Source organism: Fomitopsis serialis, assembly GCF_022376445.1.
Source record: "Fomitopsis serialis strain Sig1Antser10 chromosome Unknown B0H18scaffold_3, whole genome shotgun sequence".
In the NCBI taxonomy this organism is placed as follows: Eukaryota; Fungi; Basidiomycota; class Agaricomycetes; order Polyporales; family Fomitopsidaceae; genus Fomitopsis; species Fomitopsis serialis.
Window position 1 is genome coordinate 284843 of NW_025954963.1, and position 20774 is coordinate 305616.

At 54.5% G+C, this 20774-nt stretch overlaps 10 protein-coding genes across 10 annotated transcripts; 3 read left to right on the plus strand and 7 right to left on the minus strand.

Moving 5' to 3' along the window:
* The first annotated feature begins 96 nt into the window (after positions 1-96).
* Positions 97-3593, plus strand: B0H18DRAFT_972678 (NUC188 domain-containing protein). Its single transcript, XM_048043880.1, has 16 exons — positions 97-418; positions 472-518; positions 569-618; positions 675-789; positions 851-947; positions 1002-1078; positions 1132-1307; positions 1364-1837; positions 1939-1960; positions 2042-2097; positions 2124-2141; positions 2162-2203; positions 2229-3135; positions 3194-3257; positions 3287-3332; positions 3390-3593. Exons 1-16 carry the CDS (start codon positions 244-246, stop codon positions 3475-3477), a joined length of 2454 nt encoding a protein of 817 aa, XP_047899542.1. The 5' UTR covers positions 97-243; the 3' UTR covers positions 3478-3593.
* Positions 3594-3746: 153 nt separating this feature from the next.
* Positions 3747-5195, minus strand: B0H18DRAFT_1113612 (uncharacterized protein; the record flags this gene model as incomplete). Its single annotated transcript, XM_048032973.1, has 3 exons — positions 3747-4544; positions 4593-4666; positions 4745-5195. The coding sequence occupies 3 exons, from the start codon at positions 5193-5195 to the stop codon at positions 3747-3749; spliced, it is 1323 nt and encodes a 440-aa protein (XP_047899543.1).
* A 544-nt stretch (positions 5196-5739) lies between these two features.
* B0H18DRAFT_315255 (uncharacterized protein) lies at positions 5740-6828 on the plus strand. Its single transcript, XM_048037528.1, has 3 exons — positions 5740-6108; positions 6157-6336; positions 6398-6828. Exons 1-3 carry the CDS (start codon positions 5864-5866, stop codon positions 6585-6587), a joined length of 615 nt encoding a protein of 204 aa, XP_047899544.1. The 5' UTR covers positions 5740-5863; the 3' UTR covers positions 6588-6828.
* Positions 6829-7745: 917 nt separating this feature from the next.
* On the minus strand, positions 7746-8221 carry B0H18DRAFT_1113614 (uncharacterized protein; the record flags this gene model as incomplete). The annotated part of the gene is made up of 3 exons (XM_048032974.1): positions 7746-7791; positions 7862-7967; positions 8038-8221. The coding sequence occupies 3 exons, from the start codon at positions 8219-8221 to the stop codon at positions 7746-7748; spliced, it is 336 nt and encodes a 111-aa protein (XP_047899545.1).
* Positions 8222-8813: 592 nt separating this feature from the next.
* B0H18DRAFT_972690 (uncharacterized protein) lies at positions 8814-9521 on the minus strand. The gene is made up of 3 exons (XM_048043881.1): positions 9225-9521; positions 9050-9155; positions 8814-8992 (listed from the first exon to the last, which is right to left on the minus strand). Exons 1-3 carry the CDS (start codon positions 9340-9342, stop codon positions 8944-8946), a joined length of 273 nt encoding a protein of 90 aa, XP_047899546.1. The 5' UTR covers positions 9343-9521; the 3' UTR covers positions 8814-8943.
* A 965-nt stretch (positions 9522-10486) lies between these two features.
* Positions 10487-12907, minus strand: B0H18DRAFT_315389 (uncharacterized protein). The gene is made up of 22 exons (XM_048037530.1): positions 12636-12907; positions 12504-12582; positions 12431-12444; positions 12322-12381; positions 12223-12264; positions 12163-12172; positions 12092-12109; positions 12017-12042; positions 11936-11961; positions 11851-11885; positions 11772-11796; positions 11695-11706; positions 11619-11634; positions 11523-11562; positions 11367-11467; positions 11242-11301; positions 11154-11181; positions 11034-11091; positions 10957-10981; positions 10772-10895; positions 10677-10724; positions 10487-10626 (listed from the first exon to the last, which is right to left on the minus strand). The coding sequence occupies exons 1-22, from the start codon at positions 12695-12697 to the stop codon at positions 10591-10593; spliced, it is 945 nt and encodes a 314-aa protein (XP_047899547.1). The 5' UTR covers positions 12698-12907; the 3' UTR covers positions 10487-10590.
* On the minus strand, positions 12908-15059 carry B0H18DRAFT_315388 (uncharacterized protein). The gene is made up of 6 exons (XM_048037529.1): positions 14820-15059; positions 14559-14760; positions 14416-14469; positions 14264-14361; positions 13257-14205; positions 12908-13180 (listed from the first exon to the last, which is right to left on the minus strand). Exons 1-6 carry the CDS (start codon positions 14841-14843, stop codon positions 13119-13121), a joined length of 1389 nt encoding a protein of 462 aa, XP_047899548.1. The 5' UTR covers positions 14844-15059; the 3' UTR covers positions 12908-13118.
* A 168-nt stretch (positions 15060-15227) lies between these two features.
* On the minus strand, positions 15228-16386 carry B0H18DRAFT_315493 (uncharacterized protein). Its single transcript, XM_048037531.1, has one exon. It carries the CDS (start codon positions 16233-16235, stop codon positions 15477-15479), a length of 759 nt encoding a protein of 252 aa, XP_047899549.1. The 5' UTR covers positions 16236-16386; the 3' UTR covers positions 15228-15476.
* Positions 16387-16802: 416 nt separating this feature from the next.
* Positions 16803-18603, plus strand: B0H18DRAFT_1081889 (PIN domain-like protein; the record flags this gene model as incomplete). The annotated part of the gene is made up of 12 exons (XM_048031454.1): positions 16803-16859; positions 16908-17038; positions 17094-17196; positions 17249-17315; positions 17371-17480; positions 17532-17582; positions 17637-17789; positions 17837-17967; positions 18023-18164; positions 18211-18275; positions 18337-18490; positions 18544-18603. The coding sequence occupies 12 exons, from the start codon at positions 16803-16805 to the stop codon at positions 18601-18603; spliced, it is 1224 nt and encodes a 407-aa protein (XP_047899550.1).
* Positions 18604-18795: 192 nt separating this feature from the next.
* Positions 18796-20389, minus strand: B0H18DRAFT_1081890 (uncharacterized protein; the record flags this gene model as incomplete). The annotated part of the gene is made up of 7 exons (XM_048031455.1): positions 18796-19025; positions 19067-19157; positions 19193-19264; positions 19316-19364; positions 19412-20121; positions 20184-20283; positions 20331-20389. 7 exons carry the CDS (start codon positions 20387-20389, stop codon positions 18796-18798), a joined length of 1311 nt encoding a protein of 436 aa, XP_047899551.1.
* Positions 20390-20774: the final 385 nt, after the last annotated feature.

The following is a 20774-nucleotide window of genomic DNA, read 5'->3' on the forward strand; positions in this document are numbered from 1 at the left end:
CAGACGCGTCGGCCGGAAAAGGTAAGTATGGCCCACGTGATACGTGCCGCGAGCGTTGTGGCTGCAGTTTGGCTGCAGTCTGCAGTTCCGCGTCCTCGCGTTCGTCCAAGTTCCGCCGTTCAGCTTGCTAGCTTCACCAACAAGGGCCTATAGGCTATCTCGCGCTTGGAGCCTGCCTGATCTGTCGAAAATCCTTACAGTATCTAGCCTAATATCTCTCTGAGCAAGCTTTGCATTCCTCACATGCCTCCGAAACGCAAGTCAGACGACTCAGCCTCGCCGGATCCCCCCACAGCTCGCGAGAGGAAGAAGCAGAAAACCGCGTTAGCTCGGAATATAACTGTCCAGACTTCTCAAGCAACAGGTACTAGCAATGCATCTGCAGGCCCTTCGAAATCTGTACGCTTCAGCTTCAACAGTGAGTGTACCGATCAGTTCCACAGTGCCTTGTGTGACGCTAAGCGCGGACAGGCATGCAAGGCCTGCCAGCATCTATTGACGTGGAACGATTTGCCGAGGTATTACTGTTTGGAGAGCTCTGGTACAATCGATGCTCAGTACTATGCAGGCACGGGCGTTCGAGATCAACGCGATGGAAGAAGCCATGAAGAGTGCCCAGTACGTTATTCTTCGTATGCCTCTACGCAACGAGCCATTATTGACCGTCATCGCAGGTCAGCATCTACGAAGAGGGCCTGGCAAGAGCTACCTCGTCATTTGAGACGACGAGCAGCCAGTCATGACGTGCGCCGCGTCCCCCTTCGACTGAGAGACAAGGCCCGAGCGGAGGTCAGTGATATTCGTCTAGTGAATCGTTGTTGTACTATGTTGACCTGTGTGCCAATGACAGATGGATCCTCAGCGCAAGAAAGCGCTTGGACGACACGTCCCGAAACGTGGTAAATCCAAACAAATATCCCGGACGAAGCAGTTCCTTAAGCGGCAGAGTGAGACAACAGCCTCAACTCGGTTAGAACCTCTTTTGCTTACACAGCCCTCAGTCGATAAGACGTGGTTAGAGACGCACATATGGCATGCGAAGAGGATGCACATGGACAACATGTGGGGCTATCGGTTGGTGCGCGGGTGTCCAGCACCATGCGCGTAGTATATACTAACGCCGACCTCCAGGCAGTAGAACCCACGGAGAAGTCTTTCCGCCCCTCGCACAGAGCATCAGTTCATGGCTCCATTCTGCATGACGCATCGTACTTTGCGCTCGTTGAACTCACGGGACCGGAGGACATCCTTCGCGCCATACTGGACAGTTGTTCGGACTTTCAGGGCGCAAGTCCTGGAGCCAAACGGTGAGAAGCGGACAGATGTCGATCGTTTGACACGTCACTGACACGCGACTGCGAAGGTTCCTGACGGGCGCGAGAGTCTGCGAAACGCATCTATACAAGCATCGATCGTATCCATTTGATTTGGTTTCCCCGATGACCGTCCTATGGCAACCAGCCACCCAGAGCAACAGCAAGCCTGAGGGGGTTCAGTCCGAAGAAGATGGCACAAAGTCGAAGAAACGCCGCAGGAAAGGGAAGGGCAAAGACAAGGTGCATGACGGCGCCTCGGGCTCGGCTCAACCTGGGCGCAAAGTCTGGATACGCGTACACCCCTCCGCCGTACATGTCGCACACCAGACGCTTCGCCTTGCAGCATCATACGCTCTGGATGCCGCGAGGACGGCGGAGCCAAATAGGGAGGTAGCAGAGGTTGAGATTGCCGACCTGAGGGAACGCGTTAATGTATTCGAGATCATGGGGCCGAAGTCCAGTCAGGTTATCAAGGGTGCACTCAAGCCAACGAAAGATAACGATGGGACGAGTTTCCGAAGGTAAGCAGGTGAGCTTCAGTATAGGGTAATGCCATTGATAGGTCGCTATGGTAGTTCTGGGATTCCCTGACTAAATTGCAGTCTACTGGCTCGTTACCGAGAGGTATGGTGGTTGGCTTCACTGTGCACGACCTCGCTTAAGGTACGTAGTTTGCATCGAATGTTCGGGGTTGCTCATTCACATATTGCCACTGACCCACTCAGCTTCCCACCCAAAAAGCGAAGCTTGAAAGCGGACTTACATCGTCTCCGATTACAGTGTTCCCATCAGCGAATTTGCGCAAAGCGACATTTGGGACAGAACGTGCGTAACGGCCTGCGGAGACCAAAATACAAAAAGAAGACATCGACCAGCGCAAGTCTCAGGTAAGCCCTCGCGATTTGAATAGAGCAACATCGTGCTCACTGAGCCTGGTGCAGAATTTGGTGCCGGGACCATACTGCAGCCGACTCAGAAAGACGACAGAATACCTGTCATTCTTATGCAGCGCTCGGTCGAAAGCGCCTCGCCCATCTCACCTTCGTCTCCCCATCACACAAGCTCCTCGACTGCCCTGCATGGATGGACACTAATCATCCCCCAGGGCTGGGCCATGGCGTTCTTGCCGTCCCTCATCTATACGGGCACCCGGGTGGGTGGCCAGCGTGAACGGCAGACTCAGACCTACGAAGGCGGCTGTGCCTACTTCCCCCGTGACTATCCGTTTACCGATGCATATGAGGAATATGCGGACGATAGGGAAGCAAAGGAACAGGACAGATGGGAACGCAAGCCACCGGCGAAACGGGTGAACTATACAAAGATTGGGACCCGCAGTCCCTGGAAGCCCGATTGGGAAGTTGTCCTGGGACTGCAGGAGCTACCTCAGGAGCTGATCCCTGCTCAGCGAGAAGACGTGCAGATGGCTACACCGGATGAGCAGGCACCCGGCATCACTGCACAAGCGGGCAACGACGGGAAGCAAGTTCGCCCTTGGCTCCTTCGTGGACAGGACGTTCCCTCGATAATTCACAGTATCTCGTCTATGTTCAACCCTAGTGCTGGCCTGGCGGACTACATCGACCAGCTCCGCGTCAAGCGCGGCCAGGATCCGCTAGGCAACAGTGTGCGAGCGAATGAGTTGTGGAAAGGCGCGCTCGTGAGGGTCAGGGTGCTTCTATGCGGAAGAGGTAACCCGGAGGATCTCGCACTGATATACAAGCTTGACGACGAGGAGTCGAAGAAATGGAGCGAGGCGGAGGCTCTCAGTAAGCAGGGTGCTCCGGCACTGCTATCGGAGGATGCAGACGAGACGGAGGTGAGTGTAGAGATCGTTGGGACATTATAGATGTCACTAATCTTCAATCGTCATGAAGCTCTCTCAGCAGGCTCCCTCCAGAGATGCCATCATCGGCTATGTTACTACAGGACACTACTCATGTCTCGTGGGGAGGGACATGCCATCGGAGCCATACCTGTGAGCAACCTCGTCGATCTACAGCGACAAGCAGAACGGTCAGTCGCCCTTCCAATTCTATGGATGGGCCGCAGTACTGACAGACTTGGCTGTAGGTTGCGCACGCCGGACTCATTGCTGGTAAAGATTCGTGATCGAGGCGAGACGATTTGCAGAGCTGCTCGCCTCGAGGTGCTCACCTGAGACTGGATATTCCGGATGTACTTACCTGAGATGTTCGAACGCATTGATCTTCAAACAATGCACGTCGTGCTCGTACTCATCAGCTAGAACCCAAGGCATGTTCCACTCCTGCGAGAAGAAACAGCCGAGACAATACAATATAATGTGCGATCGTTCTAGAGTATACAGCAGTGAGAACGGGCGTGTGCAGAGAAATACGAAGTGCGACAATGTGACCAGGCAATGCAGAGGATAGCGATAGTGATTGACATAACACAAACGAGTCCGCCTTAGCTGATCTTCCATCTGTCCATGGCCGCCTGTATGAGGCGCGCCATGTCCTCCTTCGCTTGTTTCTTCGCGCTGTCTGTGATCCCATCCAGTGCGTCAATCTCCTCTGGCGATGTGCGAAAAGGGTCGAACTCTAGGACGTGACCGTCCTTTGTTGGAACAGATACCAATGCAGATAGTGACAGCAGTGTGGTTGGTCCGGAAGCGTCTTCTCCGTTTGGCTGGTGGTTCGTGCGTGCGGGAACGAAGCCGTTCGTGCTGGTTTGCGAGGTATTGCGGGAGTGAGGAGGGCGTGATGCTTGGGACTGCGCCAGGCTCGACTGTGAGTTCGACCGCGAGTGGCCACTTTGAGACAAATGAGATGAGGAAGAGCGTATTATGATACTGCTCTTCTTCTTGAGCGTTTGTAGGCCGTTCAGGGGCCGTGGAGGTTCAGTATCGCTACCGTCGGTGTCATCCAGGGCATCGCCCTCGGCCCCGGCTACCGTCTTCATATAGCCATTGAGACCGAGTTGGTAGGGGTTGGCGAGGGGTGAGCCGTTAACGCTCATCATGCTTTCATCCATCCTGGGCCAGCGCGGCTGAGGTGGTAGGACAGGATTGAAGGTGGTTGTGGAGGGTGGACGAACTACACGGGCATAGTGGTTCGGATGAGATCCTTTCGAAGGAGATGGTAGCTTCGACGGTGACACCGGTCGCGAAGACGGTTTGGAGAACAGGGAGGGTTTGCCGGAAGCCACTTTGTGTGGGCTAGGAGACGGCATTGTCGTGGACGGCATGCGCGGTGGTGGACGTGCCTAAGGACGATTAGATCTACGCACAGGAACAGGAATGCAACGACTTACAGTCCCGGGAGTCTTGGGTACGGCGAAGCGAGGCTTCTGAACGTGCCAGGGCCGGTCGTAGAGGGAGGTTTCTTCTTAGGCGTAGCAACGGCAGTACGCGCTAAATCTCTTGTCAATGCTGTGGACAAAGGTGCGTCACGGATACCACGTACCACTCTTGAGCCCCCTCGACGATTCCGCATCCCGCGAGCCCGCACCGGTGCTCGGACCAGCGGCTGCATTCGCTTCCTCTTGCGATGCAGCCCATTTTCGCTTTAAGGCTGTCCTGTCCATCCCGTTCTGTCCTGTTCCGAGCGCGTCGCGAGCCATCGCCTTCACACACTCCTGAACGTTCCCATTGTACTTTGCGAACTCTTTCAGTGTGATATCACGGACGACACGTGGTATTCGCGATATTTGACCCTCATGGCGGAGTCGGAAGTTCTCTAACGAGTCTGCGAGCCATGCTTCAATCTGCTCAGTTCGGTGCTGGACTGCTCGAAACAGATGTAAGATGGAATCAACGAGAACAAGAGAATGGGACGCGCCTTCGAGGTCAAGGTTCGCCAGAAGCTGTTTCTTTTCTTCTGCGGAGTATCTATTCTTTGATGGTGAGGCGTACATCGCGTGGGACGGGGAGGTGCTGAGGGGGCGAAGAGAAAGGCGTGCCACCGTGGTCGGACGCGTTCGACACGCCCGTCGGCACGTGGGCCGTGCGACGCGTCCTGCCACTCATCGATATCCGAGCGTTGTGGCCACCACTCGGCCCCTCCGAGTCGTTTTCGACACTCGGTCATGTTATGACTGGACTTCCTTGGCTCTCAGCTGGTGTGTGTTTGGCGCTGAGGTTCCGAGGCAAGATATAAGATATTCCGAAGATGTGCTATGAAGGCATGTGGTACGCAGGCTCCGTGGACGACAAGCTGTAGGTGTGCAGGGTCGTACGAGTCTCCTTTGTGCAGGGGATCTTTTCGACGAACATGACTCAAGTCGTGGAGCGATATGCAAGGTTAGGAGGCGCAGAGTCAATGCCAAGTATCTCATGACAAACTCTGCGGATTACGGTGAGCAAGACGGATCGACTAGGAGCATGGCAACCGCTGCTAGTAGCCCAGCGGAGTGGCGAACAAGTGGCGAATACGTCCATCTGCTCTTTCCACCTCATTGTTTCAGTGTTCTAGCCATTGAAGGGAAGGTCAGAAATCCTTCTACACGCGCGCATCATGTGGCGGTAACGCGGGCTGCAATGAAAACCCAGAACAAGAACACAAAAGACAGCTAGCGGCCCTATTATGTTGCTGTGCGCGGGCCACCCATACGGCCAAAACACGCAGATCCCGCGCTCAGTGACGCATGGTATAAAGAACCACCTCAAGTACAGATCGGCATTCGCATTCAGTGAAGCCACTCTCGGAGTTCACCCATTCAGCATGGCAGAACGCCACAATCCTTCGCAACTGGACGTACATATCGAACATCTGGAAGGAGAATTCGCGCCGCAATTGATGTACGAAGAAGACTCACTGATCACAGTGTCGTACGTGATATTGCCCGTTTATCGTGACACTATGCTCAACCCATTCAGAGCGTCAGCGCCTGCGATCCCAGCCCAACCAGGTCATGAAACGACTGAGGATTGGAACATGGAACAATGGTTTGCGGGCCTACCTTCTGGAGATTTGCTACTGGACTATGACCTCCCGATGTTATTTGACGAGCCGATAGACGTGGATGTCAATGGTGAAGAGTTTCTGGCCGCCTTCACGTGAGATATTTGTGTTCGTCAGCCAGGTAGAGCGACTTACCGTCGATGATCGCGACCACAGACAAGCGATAATGGAGGCGCCGCCACTTGGTGGCCGTGCCATACGATTCTGTGCAGTCTGGGCAGGCAGCACTGTCGGAGTCCGAGTTGGGACTGCAGCAGTTCCTCAAGAGTTTCCAGAGCTCTACGGCGACGTCAGACTCCGACCTTCCGTATATGCTGGATCTACCCAGTATTGGCACGTCCGCTGACGTCCTCCAGCAAACAACTGTGGACCAGAATGGAGGACAGCATGACTGAGGAAACGGACGCGCGAATTTGAAGATACAGTATCCGCCCTCGTCGACGTGTCGACGGACTCCTCACAAAGCCCAAGTTGCACGTTTTCCGTCTCCAGGGCGGTGATGTGCCATCCTGCGCCACAATTAACATTGTACTTTTTGATTTCGCATTTTACATACCGAGGATGTAATATGCAGATGCTTCTTCGCTTTCAGTCGAGATGTCAAATTGGTTAGACAAAGGTGTAAGCCCGCAGGATCAGCGCTCACGATCGAACCAGAAGGTCGAGACTCGAGTCCTACTGTCACTCTGAGGAGGAGGTCCAGGAGGAGGAGGAGGAGGACACGGTCACGATATCGTGTCGCCAGGGTGCACGTGTATCAGCGCTTGAAATCAGCTCCTCCGATCCTCTCTCTCTCGGGATCCTTTCAGCTCACCAGAAAACTCAAGAGTTGCTCCAGTCCAATAGTGGACCCGATGGTCTTGTTGTACAATCGTGACTTTCGATGACAATGTCTAGCTTCATGCGCTCGTGCGTCATGTAAGTTATCACTTCTCGAAGACGCGGCAGGCAAAAGACAACGGCGGCGCTCTGCCGAAAGGCAATGGAGTCTGTTCGTTGTGGTGACCTTCATTGTGTCGTGACGACTGACTACTATGTCCTACTAGACTTGCGCAGGAACTCGCGGGGTTTCAGATTCATGCTGATCCGGAACCACCAAGCCTAACGAGAAAATCCTGGCCGGCTTTGTCGAATGTATGGCCAGCATGAATCCAACACAGCGCGATGAGGTGTTGTAAGTCATCTATGAATACATAGTATGAGTCTCAGATTTTCTGGTCACTGATACAGAAGTGAAGTGCTCACTGCGTCACAGGTATCCAAGTCAAGCTTAAAATTAACACCAAGATATGATGCACCTCGTTCCCCGGTCCGAGTGACCTGCATTCGACTGTACTGCCAATGTACAAAACGGGCTCGACCACCAGGTTTATTTGCCAACAATAACCCTGTACTCGTATAGCTGTCAGCCTAGAGCCGCAGGCCGTCGGTTTGACACGAAAACCCCTTCTCTCGATCATGTCCATAGGAAGATCCAAACATTGTACGTGGTCGCAACCTTTGGCTAGTAGACAGCACCACACCGTTCGCATTTCTTCTTGTTATCGCACCTAGGACAACGCAAGATTTCATCAGCCAACCAAGCTCGTTGTGCCTAGGATGAGCCTTGGGACGACGCACAGGAGGAAGAGCAGACCAACGGGGAAGAGGAAGACGGAGCATATGATCCCGGCTGGACCATACTTCTTCGTCAACTGATGCTCGCCCCGCGCGCACTTGGCCATCACTGCACAAGCACGAGTATCAGAACACGAGTGAGTCCCACTGAGTGCAGAGACCGCATAGGGATTACTCACTCTCGAGCTGGTAGTTGTACCCAACCTGCGCATTCGTCAACTGCAGGACCGGCATTGGCTGGACATTGACTGCCGCAGGACCCGCAACCGGGACTTGGGGCACGGTGGTTATGTAGTACTCGGGGGGGTTGGCCGACTCCCCACCATCCTTGATATACGCGACGGGAAAGCTGTTCATCGACATCGGTAGAGAGGGAAGGATGCAGGTGCGTGAAACAGTGTCCTGTGGGAAGGCGACGAACTTGCTGTCCCATGTGCTGTCGCAGGCGCATTTATACGTGGTCATTGACAGGTGCTGCGCTGTTCACTCTCCAGATCGCAGTAGAGCCTGGCTGCTGCGTTTCAATGAGATACACGAAAGATTCAATGCGAGGCTGCGCCGTATCGAAACTCCCAGGGCACTTGTCATGCGCGGTTAACCTAAAGCGAAGATGTATTCACTCACTGTGGATATCTTTTCGACAATTCCCTGCAGCTCTGAGACACCGCGACATCTTCAGACATCTAATCACAGTCCAAGTTCGCTGCGGCTGCGCATCTGCTTCAAATTCGGTGATGAGTACCCGATGAAGCTTGAAAAAGCTTGAAAGCTTGAAGATGGGCTGTTACACACCTTCGACGCTTCAAGCCCTCATCGACATCTTGAACATCAATGGCGCATTTTTCAGTTCACAGCGCGCGGTAACAACAACTCTGCATCATCTGGGGCAATGGTCACTACCGAGTGGTGGACTCACTTCCTCACAGCGCGCCCAAGTTCAAAGGAAAAGAGAAACATAATGATAATGACCGTCGTGAAGTACAGTAAGTCCTGAGGCCTCCCAGTAGAATACACTATCCAAACATCCCCTCACCCCGACGGCAGAGGCGCGTATGAAGAGCCACAGCGAACACCACCATTGACATTTACTCGATGATCTGCCCACACCGCTCACACTTCTTCTTGACATCGCACCTGCAAACAAAGTCAGATCCATGCCGCATCGATGCCCACGAGAGAACAGGTACGTACAGAAGACAGAGCAGACCGATAGGGAACAGGCAGACCGCGCAGATGATACCGCACACGCCGTACTTCTTCGTCACCTGGTGCTGGCCCCTTGCGCACTGCGCAAGAACTGCATCGTCATCGGATACATGTAAGCACTTCACTCCCGCGATCATACAAGCACAGCAAAGGTACGCACGCTGGTTTTGGAAGCCGGCGCCGACAGCGGCGTCAGACATGGGCTGCGGTGCGGGCACGGCCGGTTGGTACGCGGGCGCGTTCCCGTAGTTGCTGCCGTACTGAGGTGCCTTCTCCATAGCGAATGACAGGGGACGTGAAATAAAAGGTCGATAAAAGCGTGAGGGCGACGAAAACGGCAAACGGGCTAAAGCTGGGAGGCGGGTTGAAAGTGAATGGGGTCGTAGCGTCGACGGTCTCTGCTATTTATTCTGTCAAACCAATATTGCGGGTCGGGAGGCGATGCATTTACGTCAATCACCGAGACCACAACCGAAGCCAACTGTCAAGCAACACCGCCCGCCGTTGCATTTGATCGGGCCATCACTCATTGGCAACACTGCCATCTCCAACAAGACAAGCGCCCGAACTAGATTACTATGACCGCGTCCTTAAGCTTAAGTACCAAGTGAAAAGATAGGAAGCCAAGGGCATTGTGGCTGATGCAACCTATGTGATCGCATGAACCACTGACATCCTGATATCTATCCAACGCTGCGCGAAACAGCGCCTTGGTGGTACACTAGCCTCGAGGAGGAATATTAAGGAACACCCCTATGTTACACCGCACCTCGACAGCGCTTCAGCTTCAGCACCAACACGAATCAGTGATAGATGCATCTGAGGATGCCCATCCGGCACGGTCAGCTGCAGCTGCACGACGCACGTTTCCCCTTGCACCCCGAGGACCGGTCGCAATCTTCACACAGACGCGTGCACCATAATCTCAAACCCGACATGTCCACAGAACAGCGTTGCAAACGCCTAGCCAGCCGCTGGACCACAGTGACAGTTGACCGTAACACACGTACGAGTAAGCTGGAAGCAGAACCCCATCTCCCGGACCGGGCCCGCCATGAGCATATGTTCCAGATATGTAACCGTACACCGCCTCGTCGTAGCGGACAAGATTAGGGATACATACACGACATGACGAGCGAACGAATGGCGAAACCGGCGAACGAGCCAAAATTTGGACACAGAAACAGAACAGGACCGGTGGATCTAACTAAAACACTGGCAACAGTAGAGTAAGTACATGATACAGGAGGTGGAAGGTGCACCCAAAAGACACTTGCCACCATACGAACTTGCAACAACAACGACAGTATGCCAACCATGAGAGCCGAAAATTAACACTGGCGAAGGAACAAAAGGAAGGAAGGAATGGCGGCCAGTAGTTCTGTCAAAGGGGGCGCGCCGGGCCGAATTCTATAGACAAAGGTAAGCGCAGGCGCGTGCAGGTCGTGTAGGCAGCTCTCGAAAGAGCGTCTCTCAGAGAGGGCAGCATCTGCTTGATGTCATTTCAGTTCCGAGGAGCCGTCGTCTTATACGGGGTCGGCAGATTGCGATGACTGGAGTGACTGTTGCGGTTGTCAGCGCGATGGCACACATGATGTGAAATGACACGCACGTAGTCTTTATGGATTGACACCTCTCTGTGCACGCCAACCTCAATAGCCTGTGGAGCGTGAGACTAGAAAGGATGCGGGCGCGTACAACACGTACCGTTCCCGTTTCAGCATCATGTTGGGACGCAAGCCGGGTCGCCTTATCGAGCATGAGGAACGTGGGCACCGTGGCGTGCTCGCCATCGGTGCCGCGGCCACGGACAACCCTGCGAGTATTCAGCCTACCACGCAGGAAACAGTGTTAGGGTCGAGCAGGATATTGAGCAAGGCGGGAGGACACACGTTGCCAGGAAGGAATTGGCGTACACTGGTAAAGGATAGGTGAGAACAGCAGGATGTGGGATACTAGCAATACATACACTTGCTCAGGACGAAGTAGAAGCCCATGAAGATGAAGTTTTCGGGCATGATGTCGTACTATGGCAGTGCGTCAGTGTCCACTATGATCTTGATCCGAACTTATACACAGAACCACGCACCAAGATCACAGTAGTCAGACTGATCGCACTGCACTCAGTCCGTCATTGATGAGGCATTGCATCATGACATCTCAACTGTTGCACGTACCTAGTGAGGAGTCCTGTGTTCATTGCGTAGAGCGTCAACCTGTTCACGAGTGAATCATCCCTGCAATCGATCGATCAATCATCAGGACACACTACCGCACACATCCATGAGCGGCGTGTACTGACTTCGAGAATCCTGTGCGCAAGTTCCGTAGGTAGTGGCACAACGTAAGAGCGGTGACTACGTCCGTCGCTACCCCCATTCCGAGCGAGAGGGTTCCAACGAGCTGGCAACGCAGTTTGAGATTGGTGCGCTCCGAGGTATGCGGCAGTGGGACAAACCTTTAGATCACCGAGTTTGGTGAGCTTGGCGACCTTGAATCTGAAGGTACCTCGGGTTAAGGTTCCAGAAGCGACATCCCAGGCAATCGTGCTCACGCTTCTGCGGTGTAGACTGGCAACAAAGTAGCACAATTAGCTCGGGCAGGCAACACGCGCTGTTCTCGTGACTCACCGCATGCCATCGCTAGCCGCACACAAACAGGCGTTTTAGGGCCGTCCTTATCACGCTGCCAAATTTGACGGACTTACCGAGCTGACCGAAGGTCAAAAATAGCTTTGAAGCCAAATGCATCAGCGCATGCGGAAATGAATAGTCGGGAAAGTTTACAATTAGGGTTGTAATCCAGATATTGCAGTTGCTGACTACAGCGAAGTGAGGATCCCGTTGGGAATACGGTGGAGGACGGGCTCACATCTCCAGACACGCATGGCGAAGCAGCTGCCGTTGCAGACTCAGCGATGAAATTACTAAAGACGTTGCTTCGAGTACTCACGCTTTCACGATCGCTCCCGCCGTCGCCTGGGGAACAATATGAAGTCCACGCGCTACAGAAAGTATTTTCACTCACGCCTAGTGTGACTTGTAGCTAGGGTGTCTGCATTAGCGAGAACAGCTCGGCACCGCGGGCGGATAACTCACAATCAATGTCCTGTCCGTAGAGGGTCAGTACGACTCTAGTGCTCAGAGATACCGACGTACCATTGAACGTGCATTATCAAGACTAGGGGGTTCCCCCAGTTGCTGAGAGGCAGTCAGTGTACTGGGAGGAGAGAAATATTGACTTGGACTAGGACGTACGTGACCACATAGAAATACACCGCGCATGCGATGAAAATCGAGTCGACGACTTCGAGGAGCCTAGATGACGTGTTAGATTGCACGTATAGCTACGCGCACCACGACGCACCATAGCGATGCTACCTGGGACAGAGCGGAGATTAGTCTGAATAATATGACGGGAAGGGGGCAGGAATCCGCACCAAGGCCTTGTAGAATGGACGGTCTTGGGGATATCGCCGGAAGTACTGGTACATTTGACTACTGAGTGTGCCAAGTAACCTGCAAGGACATAAGCATGGGTGCGCGGTGAGGCAAGACGCGTGAATACGCACACGCATGAGCACCCAAAGCCAATAAAAGCCGCGCCGAAGGTGGTGTTGGTATTGTAGTCCATGGTCGCGGGGGACAGGCGCGACACAGTGAGGCAAAGGAGTGTAGGAGACCCGGGGGGCGAGATGTACCGGACGCTCGTCCGTTTCGAGTCGACAGAGGGGGAGAAGAGGAAAAGAGAGCAGGCGCCAGGCGAGCCACGCTGTCCCCAGGACACGCCGGAAGACCGTCGAAGAACCAGTTGAGTTTGATTGAACGACCGAATGCGCCCACCGACTGCCTCCGGCTCTTGGGAGCCTGCCCACTTCCGTTTTGGGCAGACCACATGTATCCCGCCAGGCCGGCCACGATCAATGCATATCGGCTCGCTGATCTGGGCCTGGCTCGATCATGGAGTCCTCAATTAAATGCTCGCGTTCGCTCACGTGCCCGCGTCATCATATCATACCGCTGTCGCAGGTATACAAACCTCAGCAGCACAATTCCTACGCATCCTCTTCCTCCTTTACACTCACCAGCACCTCGTCCGGGGTTGGCAGGGCAAGGGCTAGAAGAAAGCAGTGAAACAGATCGAGTCAGCCCGTTGTTGGCAACAGCAGTACCTAATAATCAATTACGGCTACCGTTGCCGGTAACCACCCCTTCTCCGTCCTCCTGAATGCCCACCCCGAGCCTCGCGAGACAAACCAGAGCAACGCTCTCCGGTAGTCCACGTCCCGCATGTATCGTTAGTCCGCGCAATATGTGGGAAGGCGTCAGCAAACGCCTTGCCCCACCCGTGTCGGCCTTTCCACCCTTCCTTCTTGTGCGCTCATGCCGTACAAGGCTTCGCAGCGCCGATTCGTCGCGCCGAAGCGCGTCCAGTCCACTGCGGACGAGCAGCCGCACCATGCAGCCCGCCACCGCAGAGAGCATTGCGTACGGCGCCAAGTCGTCCAGGAGCTCCTGGTGCGTTCGGTTGACTGGGACACGCGACACTAGGCCGTCCTCGGTAGAGGGTTCGATCGGTGCCGGCAAATGGGCTAGACGCCATTGCGTCGCTAATTCCCGAATGGTGGTGAGAAGCCCCGGATGTGCGATGGCGACCAGATCCGTAGAGGCCGGGATTCTGTTCGGCCTCGCATTCTTGTTCAGGGAGGTCCATAACCCTTCCGATAGACCGTACGGAACTCCGACTGATCCATTGGGACTTGACTGCAACAGTCGCTTCACGTCGAAGAAAGGCACACCGCCGGGGGGCGCGTTGAACTCGGTGCAGGCCGCCGTGTCGGTGTACGAGTTCTTCACGTCGTTGGGTACGCCATCCTCCGTCTTAACGCCGAGTGGGTGGAGATACCGGCGGAGACCACAGAAGCGGCAGTAGGCTTCTGGAACCTGATCTGCCTCGGTCGCCTTCCCTTGCCGGTCGTCGTGTTTGGTAACATCGCTCCTAATTGCATGACGCGGGAAAAGGCCCTCCTCTTCCAACCAGAAGTACACATTCGCGACATTAAGGGTAGTCGGCGACGCCGGGGAGTCAGCTAAGGCGGTGTGCTCTCGGTACGCGGCGAGCAGCGCGCGAGCACGACTCATCTGGGGACAAGATGTCAAGACCCCGTCGTACAGGCGGAGAAAGAGTGCAGAAACACACTTCGATGGCTTTTCGCCGCCCAGGAACAAGGGTTCGATACTGAGCCCGTGTAGGCACCAATGCGAAGGTTGGTGACGACAGTCTGCGGGAGCGCGCATCTGATGAAGCCAGTCGAAGTCAATTGTGTGCAATGGGGACCGTATATTTCTCACCTCGCACAGTAATAGGCACGTCCTGCAGTAGCGTTCGTAAGACGACGCTGTACCCTGATCATCACCAGCAGCAAAAGCAGGATGCATAAAAGTCGGTTAGGTTCATACGGCCAGGTGCGGGGAGGATGTGGATGTAAACGTACCCCGTTCATCACTGTCAGCGCTCTTGTTGATCTTTTCGCCGCCTGCGTATTTGTCACGGTCGTCATCACTCTCGTCCTCGTCTTTCCATGTCAGTTTCCTGGCATCCTGTCTGACAGGCAAAAGCTGCGTGTTCCGGTCAAGTTCGACATCAAAAACTTGCTCGTCGCCGAGCACGGGATGGCCCAGGTGCAAAGGGTCTACCTGAATGACGTAGTAATACACATGAGGATGGCGCTGTGATAAGGAGAAGACATACGCACATCGACCCAATGTTCGACGTCCATGGGCGCATTCGCACTGCCTGTCCATGTGAGGGTGAGCCGTGCGAGGAATGGCCTATCAGTCGTGTTGGTAACGGCGAAGGGTGGCTCCGTGACCACAATAGGACTGATGAGCGTTGAAGGGGGTGGGTCGGACAGGCAGGTGACAGTTAGCTTTTCCAAGAACGTCGTGATGTGTACGCTCTGTAGTGAGTTATCGTCAAAGCGCTAGCGAATAGATGAGCTTCATATGTTACGCACGTAGGACGGGGACGACACAGCGAGACGCCAACGATGTGTATGTTCAGACTATCCTCGCGACGACGCTCTGATCAGGCTGTCAGCACATGCTTCGATGTTGTGAGGGGTAGTGTCGCTTACCTGGATGCATCCAGAGACTCGAATCGGCTACTTTGACACGAGCGACGATATGGAATCTACTACACGCAATACCCGCCGCAGAACCGCCTGCAACCGGCGTTCGGGTCTGAGGTCGCTCATCGTGATCATGTGGAGCTCGGTAGGCTCTGGAGGAACCTCATCTAGTTCCGGACGTGCGATGTTGCGGTGGCAGTAGGGTTTTCGCCAGCCCTTGCTTGCGACGAGGCTGCTGGTGAGACCAACGCTATCACCGAGTATGTCCAACTCTCGTCAGGGTCATCGTATACATTGACGGCGCGTTTCTTTGGCTCTTACCGAGGAAGATGCAAGAGCAGGGGTGTCCTTGTGGAAGCCCAGTGTCTTCGTGACCTCCGTGGCATCTGCACTTGCCTCGGGCAGCACCGCTGGCTTGACCACATCTGTCTCCTCGACTACTCTCGGTTGTTCACGTTCATTCCGGAGTCCTGGCATCCGGACATTGTCACCAGCACCCACCGCGATTTCGAACAAGCGTCTCAGGCTAGGCAGACTGATCCCGCCAAGTTCCGTTCCGTTTGCGACCACCCACTCGCGCTCCTCCTCCGCGACGATAACAGCGCAGCTCTGCACGCATTCATCGTGGCTGCCGAACTCGCGGCCGTGCCGTATGCGACAATGGTTGAGTAAGCCCTGCAGGTTCGAGAAGTCGGACCGTGCACAGTCTGTACACGCGAGCTTGGCTATCTCTGGCGGGTCGGTGTTGGTGTTGCGCAGGAATAACAGTTTCCTAACGGGCTGTAGCGGAGCTCGGGGGAGGCCCCTGGCGCGGGCGGGGGTAGCGCGAGATGCGTGCTGGGATGTTGCTGGGCCATCAAGGGACGTAGATGAAATTAGAGAAACGGGCTTCTCTACAGAGAACACCTCTCTATCGAACAGAGACTTGCTCGGTTCTTCTGCAGCCCTCAGTGCGTCCAGAGCAGCTGCCTGGAAATCAGAGACGTCCCATTGCGAGCTACTGCTGGCTTCGTAAGACATCTCAGACATTTTAGGACTCATACCTGGATATTCTTTCTCAAGGGCTTCCTGCAGCAGCAGCGCCCAGGTCAGCCGTGAATGCACCGTCTCACACAGCCGCTGTCTCAGGCCGAGCTCGACATCCAGTTCTTCCAGTACCAGCTGCTGCTGTGTTGGGCCACTGTCCTACGTTTCAGTTGTGTGATGTCTGTAGTGTACATGTCGCTGACAACATACGCTGTCCCGCTGGGTATGTCTGCCGTTCTCCGTCTTTTCTGCGGTCTAGGGTCATCTCGACTTTCATTCATGACGTATGATGCTTCAATATGTTGAAGAGTAGTCAAGACCGAAACTGTATTGTATGCGACTTCGAGGATAGCGGGATGCAGCAGAGCAAACGCGAGAGGCTCGGAGCTCAATTTGAGCTCAGTGGAAGCAATGTCGGAATTTGGCAGAGGCCGCAGGGCGGCGCCAGAGACCGTGACGTTACAGGCGCGATCCGTCATTCACGTGCGGGCGCGTAACGCGGCGTGTCATCGTCACGTCGCCGCGCGACTTGCAGCGCTGAGCGCGCCTCACATTCCAACGACCTACCATCTACCACACACCATGGGTATCAAAGGCCTCACCAGTCTGCTAGTGGAGCATGCTCCCAAAGCCATCACAGTAAGCCATCACAACTCTATCCCTCGCCAAATCTCAATTTGGTTGCAGGAGCATGAGATCAAGACCCTGTTCGGGCGCAAGGTCGCAGTCGACGCGTCCATGTCTATTTACCAATTCCTCATCGCGGTGCGGCAAAAGGACGGAGAGATGTTGACGAACGATGCGGGCGAGACAACTAGGCGCGTCTGTTCACTCATTCAAGGGCCGCCGTGCTCACGACTTCTCCGTCCACAGTCACCTCATGGGATTCTTCTACCGTACCATTCGTATGGTAGAGAACGGGATCAAACCTCTCTATGTATTTGATGGAAAGCCTCCAGAGCTGAAAGCCGGCGTTGTATGTCTTTATCTCGCCCAGGTTGTCCGAGTCCGGCTGACACAAGTCGAAGTTGTCCAAACGATTGGCACGCAGGGAAGAGGCAAAGGAGGGGGCGAAGAAGCGAAAGAGACAGGTTCGTCGAATATATCTTTTTATTCACCTTCTGACACAGCCGTGTGTTACTACGCTTAGGTACTGCCGAGGACGTCGATCGCTTCGCGCGGCGGACAGTAAAGGTCACACGCGAACACAACGAGGAGTGCAGGAGGTTGTTGGGACTCATGGGTATTCCAATTGTTATAGTTCGTATCTCGCGTCCCCATCCCTCCCACTCACTGACTATGGACCCGTAGGCGCCGTCAGAAGCAGAAGCACAATGTGCAGAACTGGCTCGTGGCGGAATAGTAAGATCAGGTATCTGCTCACATGCAATGTGCACGCTGAACGTGTTATCCAAGGTGTACGCTGCTGGTTCAGAGGACATGGACACCCTTACCTTCAGCGCTCCCGTCCTGCTGCGTCATCTCACCTTCTCCGAGGCGCGGAAAACGCCTATCAGCGAGATCAACCTGGACAAGGCTCTCGAAGGGCTCGAGATGAACATGTCACAAGTACGTCTACCCCATGTCGCGTTCCCGACAGCTCACCTCGAGTGTAGTTTATAGAGCTATGTATCCTTTTGGGTTGTGACTACCTCGAACCGATCAAAGGCATCGGCCCCAAGTCCGCGTTGAAGCTGATCAGAGAGCATGGCAACCTAGGAGCTGTCATCGAGCATCTGAAAGAGAAGTAAGAACTACTCGTGTGGTATAAGTGCAATCATTCACTCACCACTCACATATAGAACAGCTGCAAAGGAAGATACCGCAAAGGACGACGATGGCAAGAAGAAGAAAGGAGGCATTGTGATCCCCGAGGAGTGGCCATGGGAACAGGCGAAAAAGTTCTTCGAGCACCCAGACGTGACGCCAGCGAAAGACCTCGAGGTACGTGCTCCGTACCGGTGCGTCGTTTGGCACTAACATTCCCTAGGTTGAGTGGAAGAGCCCAGATGTGGAGGGGCTTGTGCAATTCCTGGTGAATGAGAAGGGGTTCAAGTATGTCCATCATTTGACTATCAGCGACGCATCCAGTTCATTATTTGTTTCAATTATCCAGTGAGGACCGCGTTCGCAAGGGAGCTGAGAAGTTGTCAAAATTCTTGAATGCGAAGCAACAAGGGCGACTCGATGGGTTCTTCACTGCTAAGCCTAAGACATCACCTAAGAAGGGCAAGGACGAGGAGAAAGGCAAAAAGGGAACGAAGCGAAAGGTCCGTGTGTTTGGCCATTCAGGAACAAGGCATCTTATATGCACTTCCTGTAGGCCGACGACAAAGACAAGAAGGTCGCAGGGACAAGCAAGAAGACCAAAACCAAGAAGTAGACTGATATTTCCTCATTTCCTATTCCACCTTCTTTATGGCGTTTCGTCGTCTCTGCTTAGTCGTTCTCATTGTGTTGTCGATGTTACCATGTACCGTAAGTACCTTACAGCTGTATCAATAGACTGGAACCATGAAATCCAATAGTCAGTAAGCGAGCACACGTTGTATATATATCGACCGTTACGACGAGACTACTTCTTCGTGTTCATCTTCGCCAACGCCTTCCCGCTTCTAACCCTCCCTTTCTTCTTCTCCCCCTGCTTGCCTACCGCCTTCTTCTCCCCCGGCCGTTTCCGCATCCGCTCCCTCTCCACCCGCGGCTTGGACTTCACGCCCTTCTCCGCGAGTACCTTAGCTTGCTTTTTCGCTATTCTGCGCGCGACGCGGTCGGATCCGTGGCCTTGACCTTCTTGCGCTCCTCCTTCGGCAAGTGCGAGATTTTGCCGCCCAGGGCGGGGTTACCCTTCGGTGCCTCGCGTCGGGAGACTGATGAGGGCCGTCGGGATACAGGCGATTTGGTATCCGGCGAAGGTTTTGCGAACTTCGGGAGCACCTTGGCGCTTCCGGGATCGTCTTGCATCGTTGAACGCGCAGCTTGCGTTTCGCAAATTTAAGCTGACTTTCCTCGAGCGCGAGAACCTCATCTACACATTGTCGATCCTGAATACCAGTCAGACTTAATGCCTGGGAGTCGATGAGATGCAGACATACCACAAACTGCACATATGCAAAGCCCTTCCCCATCTGTGTGTCCTTGTCCCTGACGATCCGCACACGCTTCACCCATGCCCGCGGTTTCTTGCGGACACTTTGCTCTCGGATGTCTCGTCCTCTTCATCGCTCTCCTCATCCTCTTCGCTGCTCTCGCCTTCCTGCTCACCCGGCTGACCCCGTTCAGCGATCACGAGAGTCTCGAAGAATGCTCGCAAATCCTCCTCCTTGCTCGCGAAGTCCAGGTTGCCGACGAATATCGTCATCTTAGGATCCCCAGCTGGTACACTGTTGCTCGGAGCTTCTTCAGCGTCCCTTCCTACTCTGTCGACTCTGATCGTCCTCTCCATGAACACGGTGCCATCACATCGCTCCGCTGCAAGCCGAGCAGCTTCATATGGGTCCAGGGTGGGAGCAGGTGGAGGCACGTTCTTCGGCCGGGTGCCAGTCTCGGGTATAGGGTGTGCGAATACGACGTACGCGTTCACAGCGTCGACGCCGCTGTGCAACTCTTGCTTGATGAACGCCACGCGCTTCTTCTCTTTAGGTGTGAGGAACTGCTTCTGGGGATCGTCTTCGTCCTCGTTCTTCTTTGCACGCCAAGACGCTGTACGATCACGGTCGTGTTGCCTGCTATCCTTCTCGTCTTTCGCAGGGGCCTTCCCCTTCCCCTTGCCAGCATCATCGTCCGCGGTAGGGAGCTTTGAGGTGGGTGCGGCGAACGCGACCGAGCGGAACCGCACCGATTCGATCTTCGAAGTAGGTACGAGTGTAGTGAAATGTCGCTTGAGCTGCTTTTGCAAAGGCTGCGTTGGCGAGTGGAAGGTCAAACTATGTGTCTAACATGCCGCAGTGGTGATGTACGCACCCGAGACTTGACAACCTCAACGGGAACATTTCCTACAAAGACTGTCCTCGCATTGCGGCGTTCCGGCGTCTCGTCTGATGGGACGAATTTGTGTTTCGACCTGCCGCCATCCTTGCGTTGCTCGCCCTTGCGCAAGGATTCATGGACCAACTTCGACGGGTCGCCTTCATCGTCCGAGTCGCTAGACTGCTCCTCATTCTCTTCATGCTGTGTCGTCGGTTGTTTTGCGCGTGCAGACTGCTCTGCTCCAGAATCTGTGTCCTCTTCTGGAACAACAGTCTTTCGCTTTTCGATGGATTTCTCGCGCTTTACGGCCTAATGGGCTTGCCGGCCTTGCTTTCTTTTCTTGATGCTTTGGCAACAGATTGACAAAGCGGTACTCAGAATGAATGGTGTACTCACATTTTCCTGTTCCCTCCGTGACTTCTTATGCACCTTTGGCTCCGGCTGCTCGCTCGTAGCTAGCTTCCGCTTCTATCACCTCCTGCTGGACTTGGGCGGCACTTGCAACGGGAGCAGCTTTCTGAGCGGCGCTAGAGCTACCTGTTGAAGGGCCTGCCTGTATGTGACGTGATCGATAATGTGTACTCG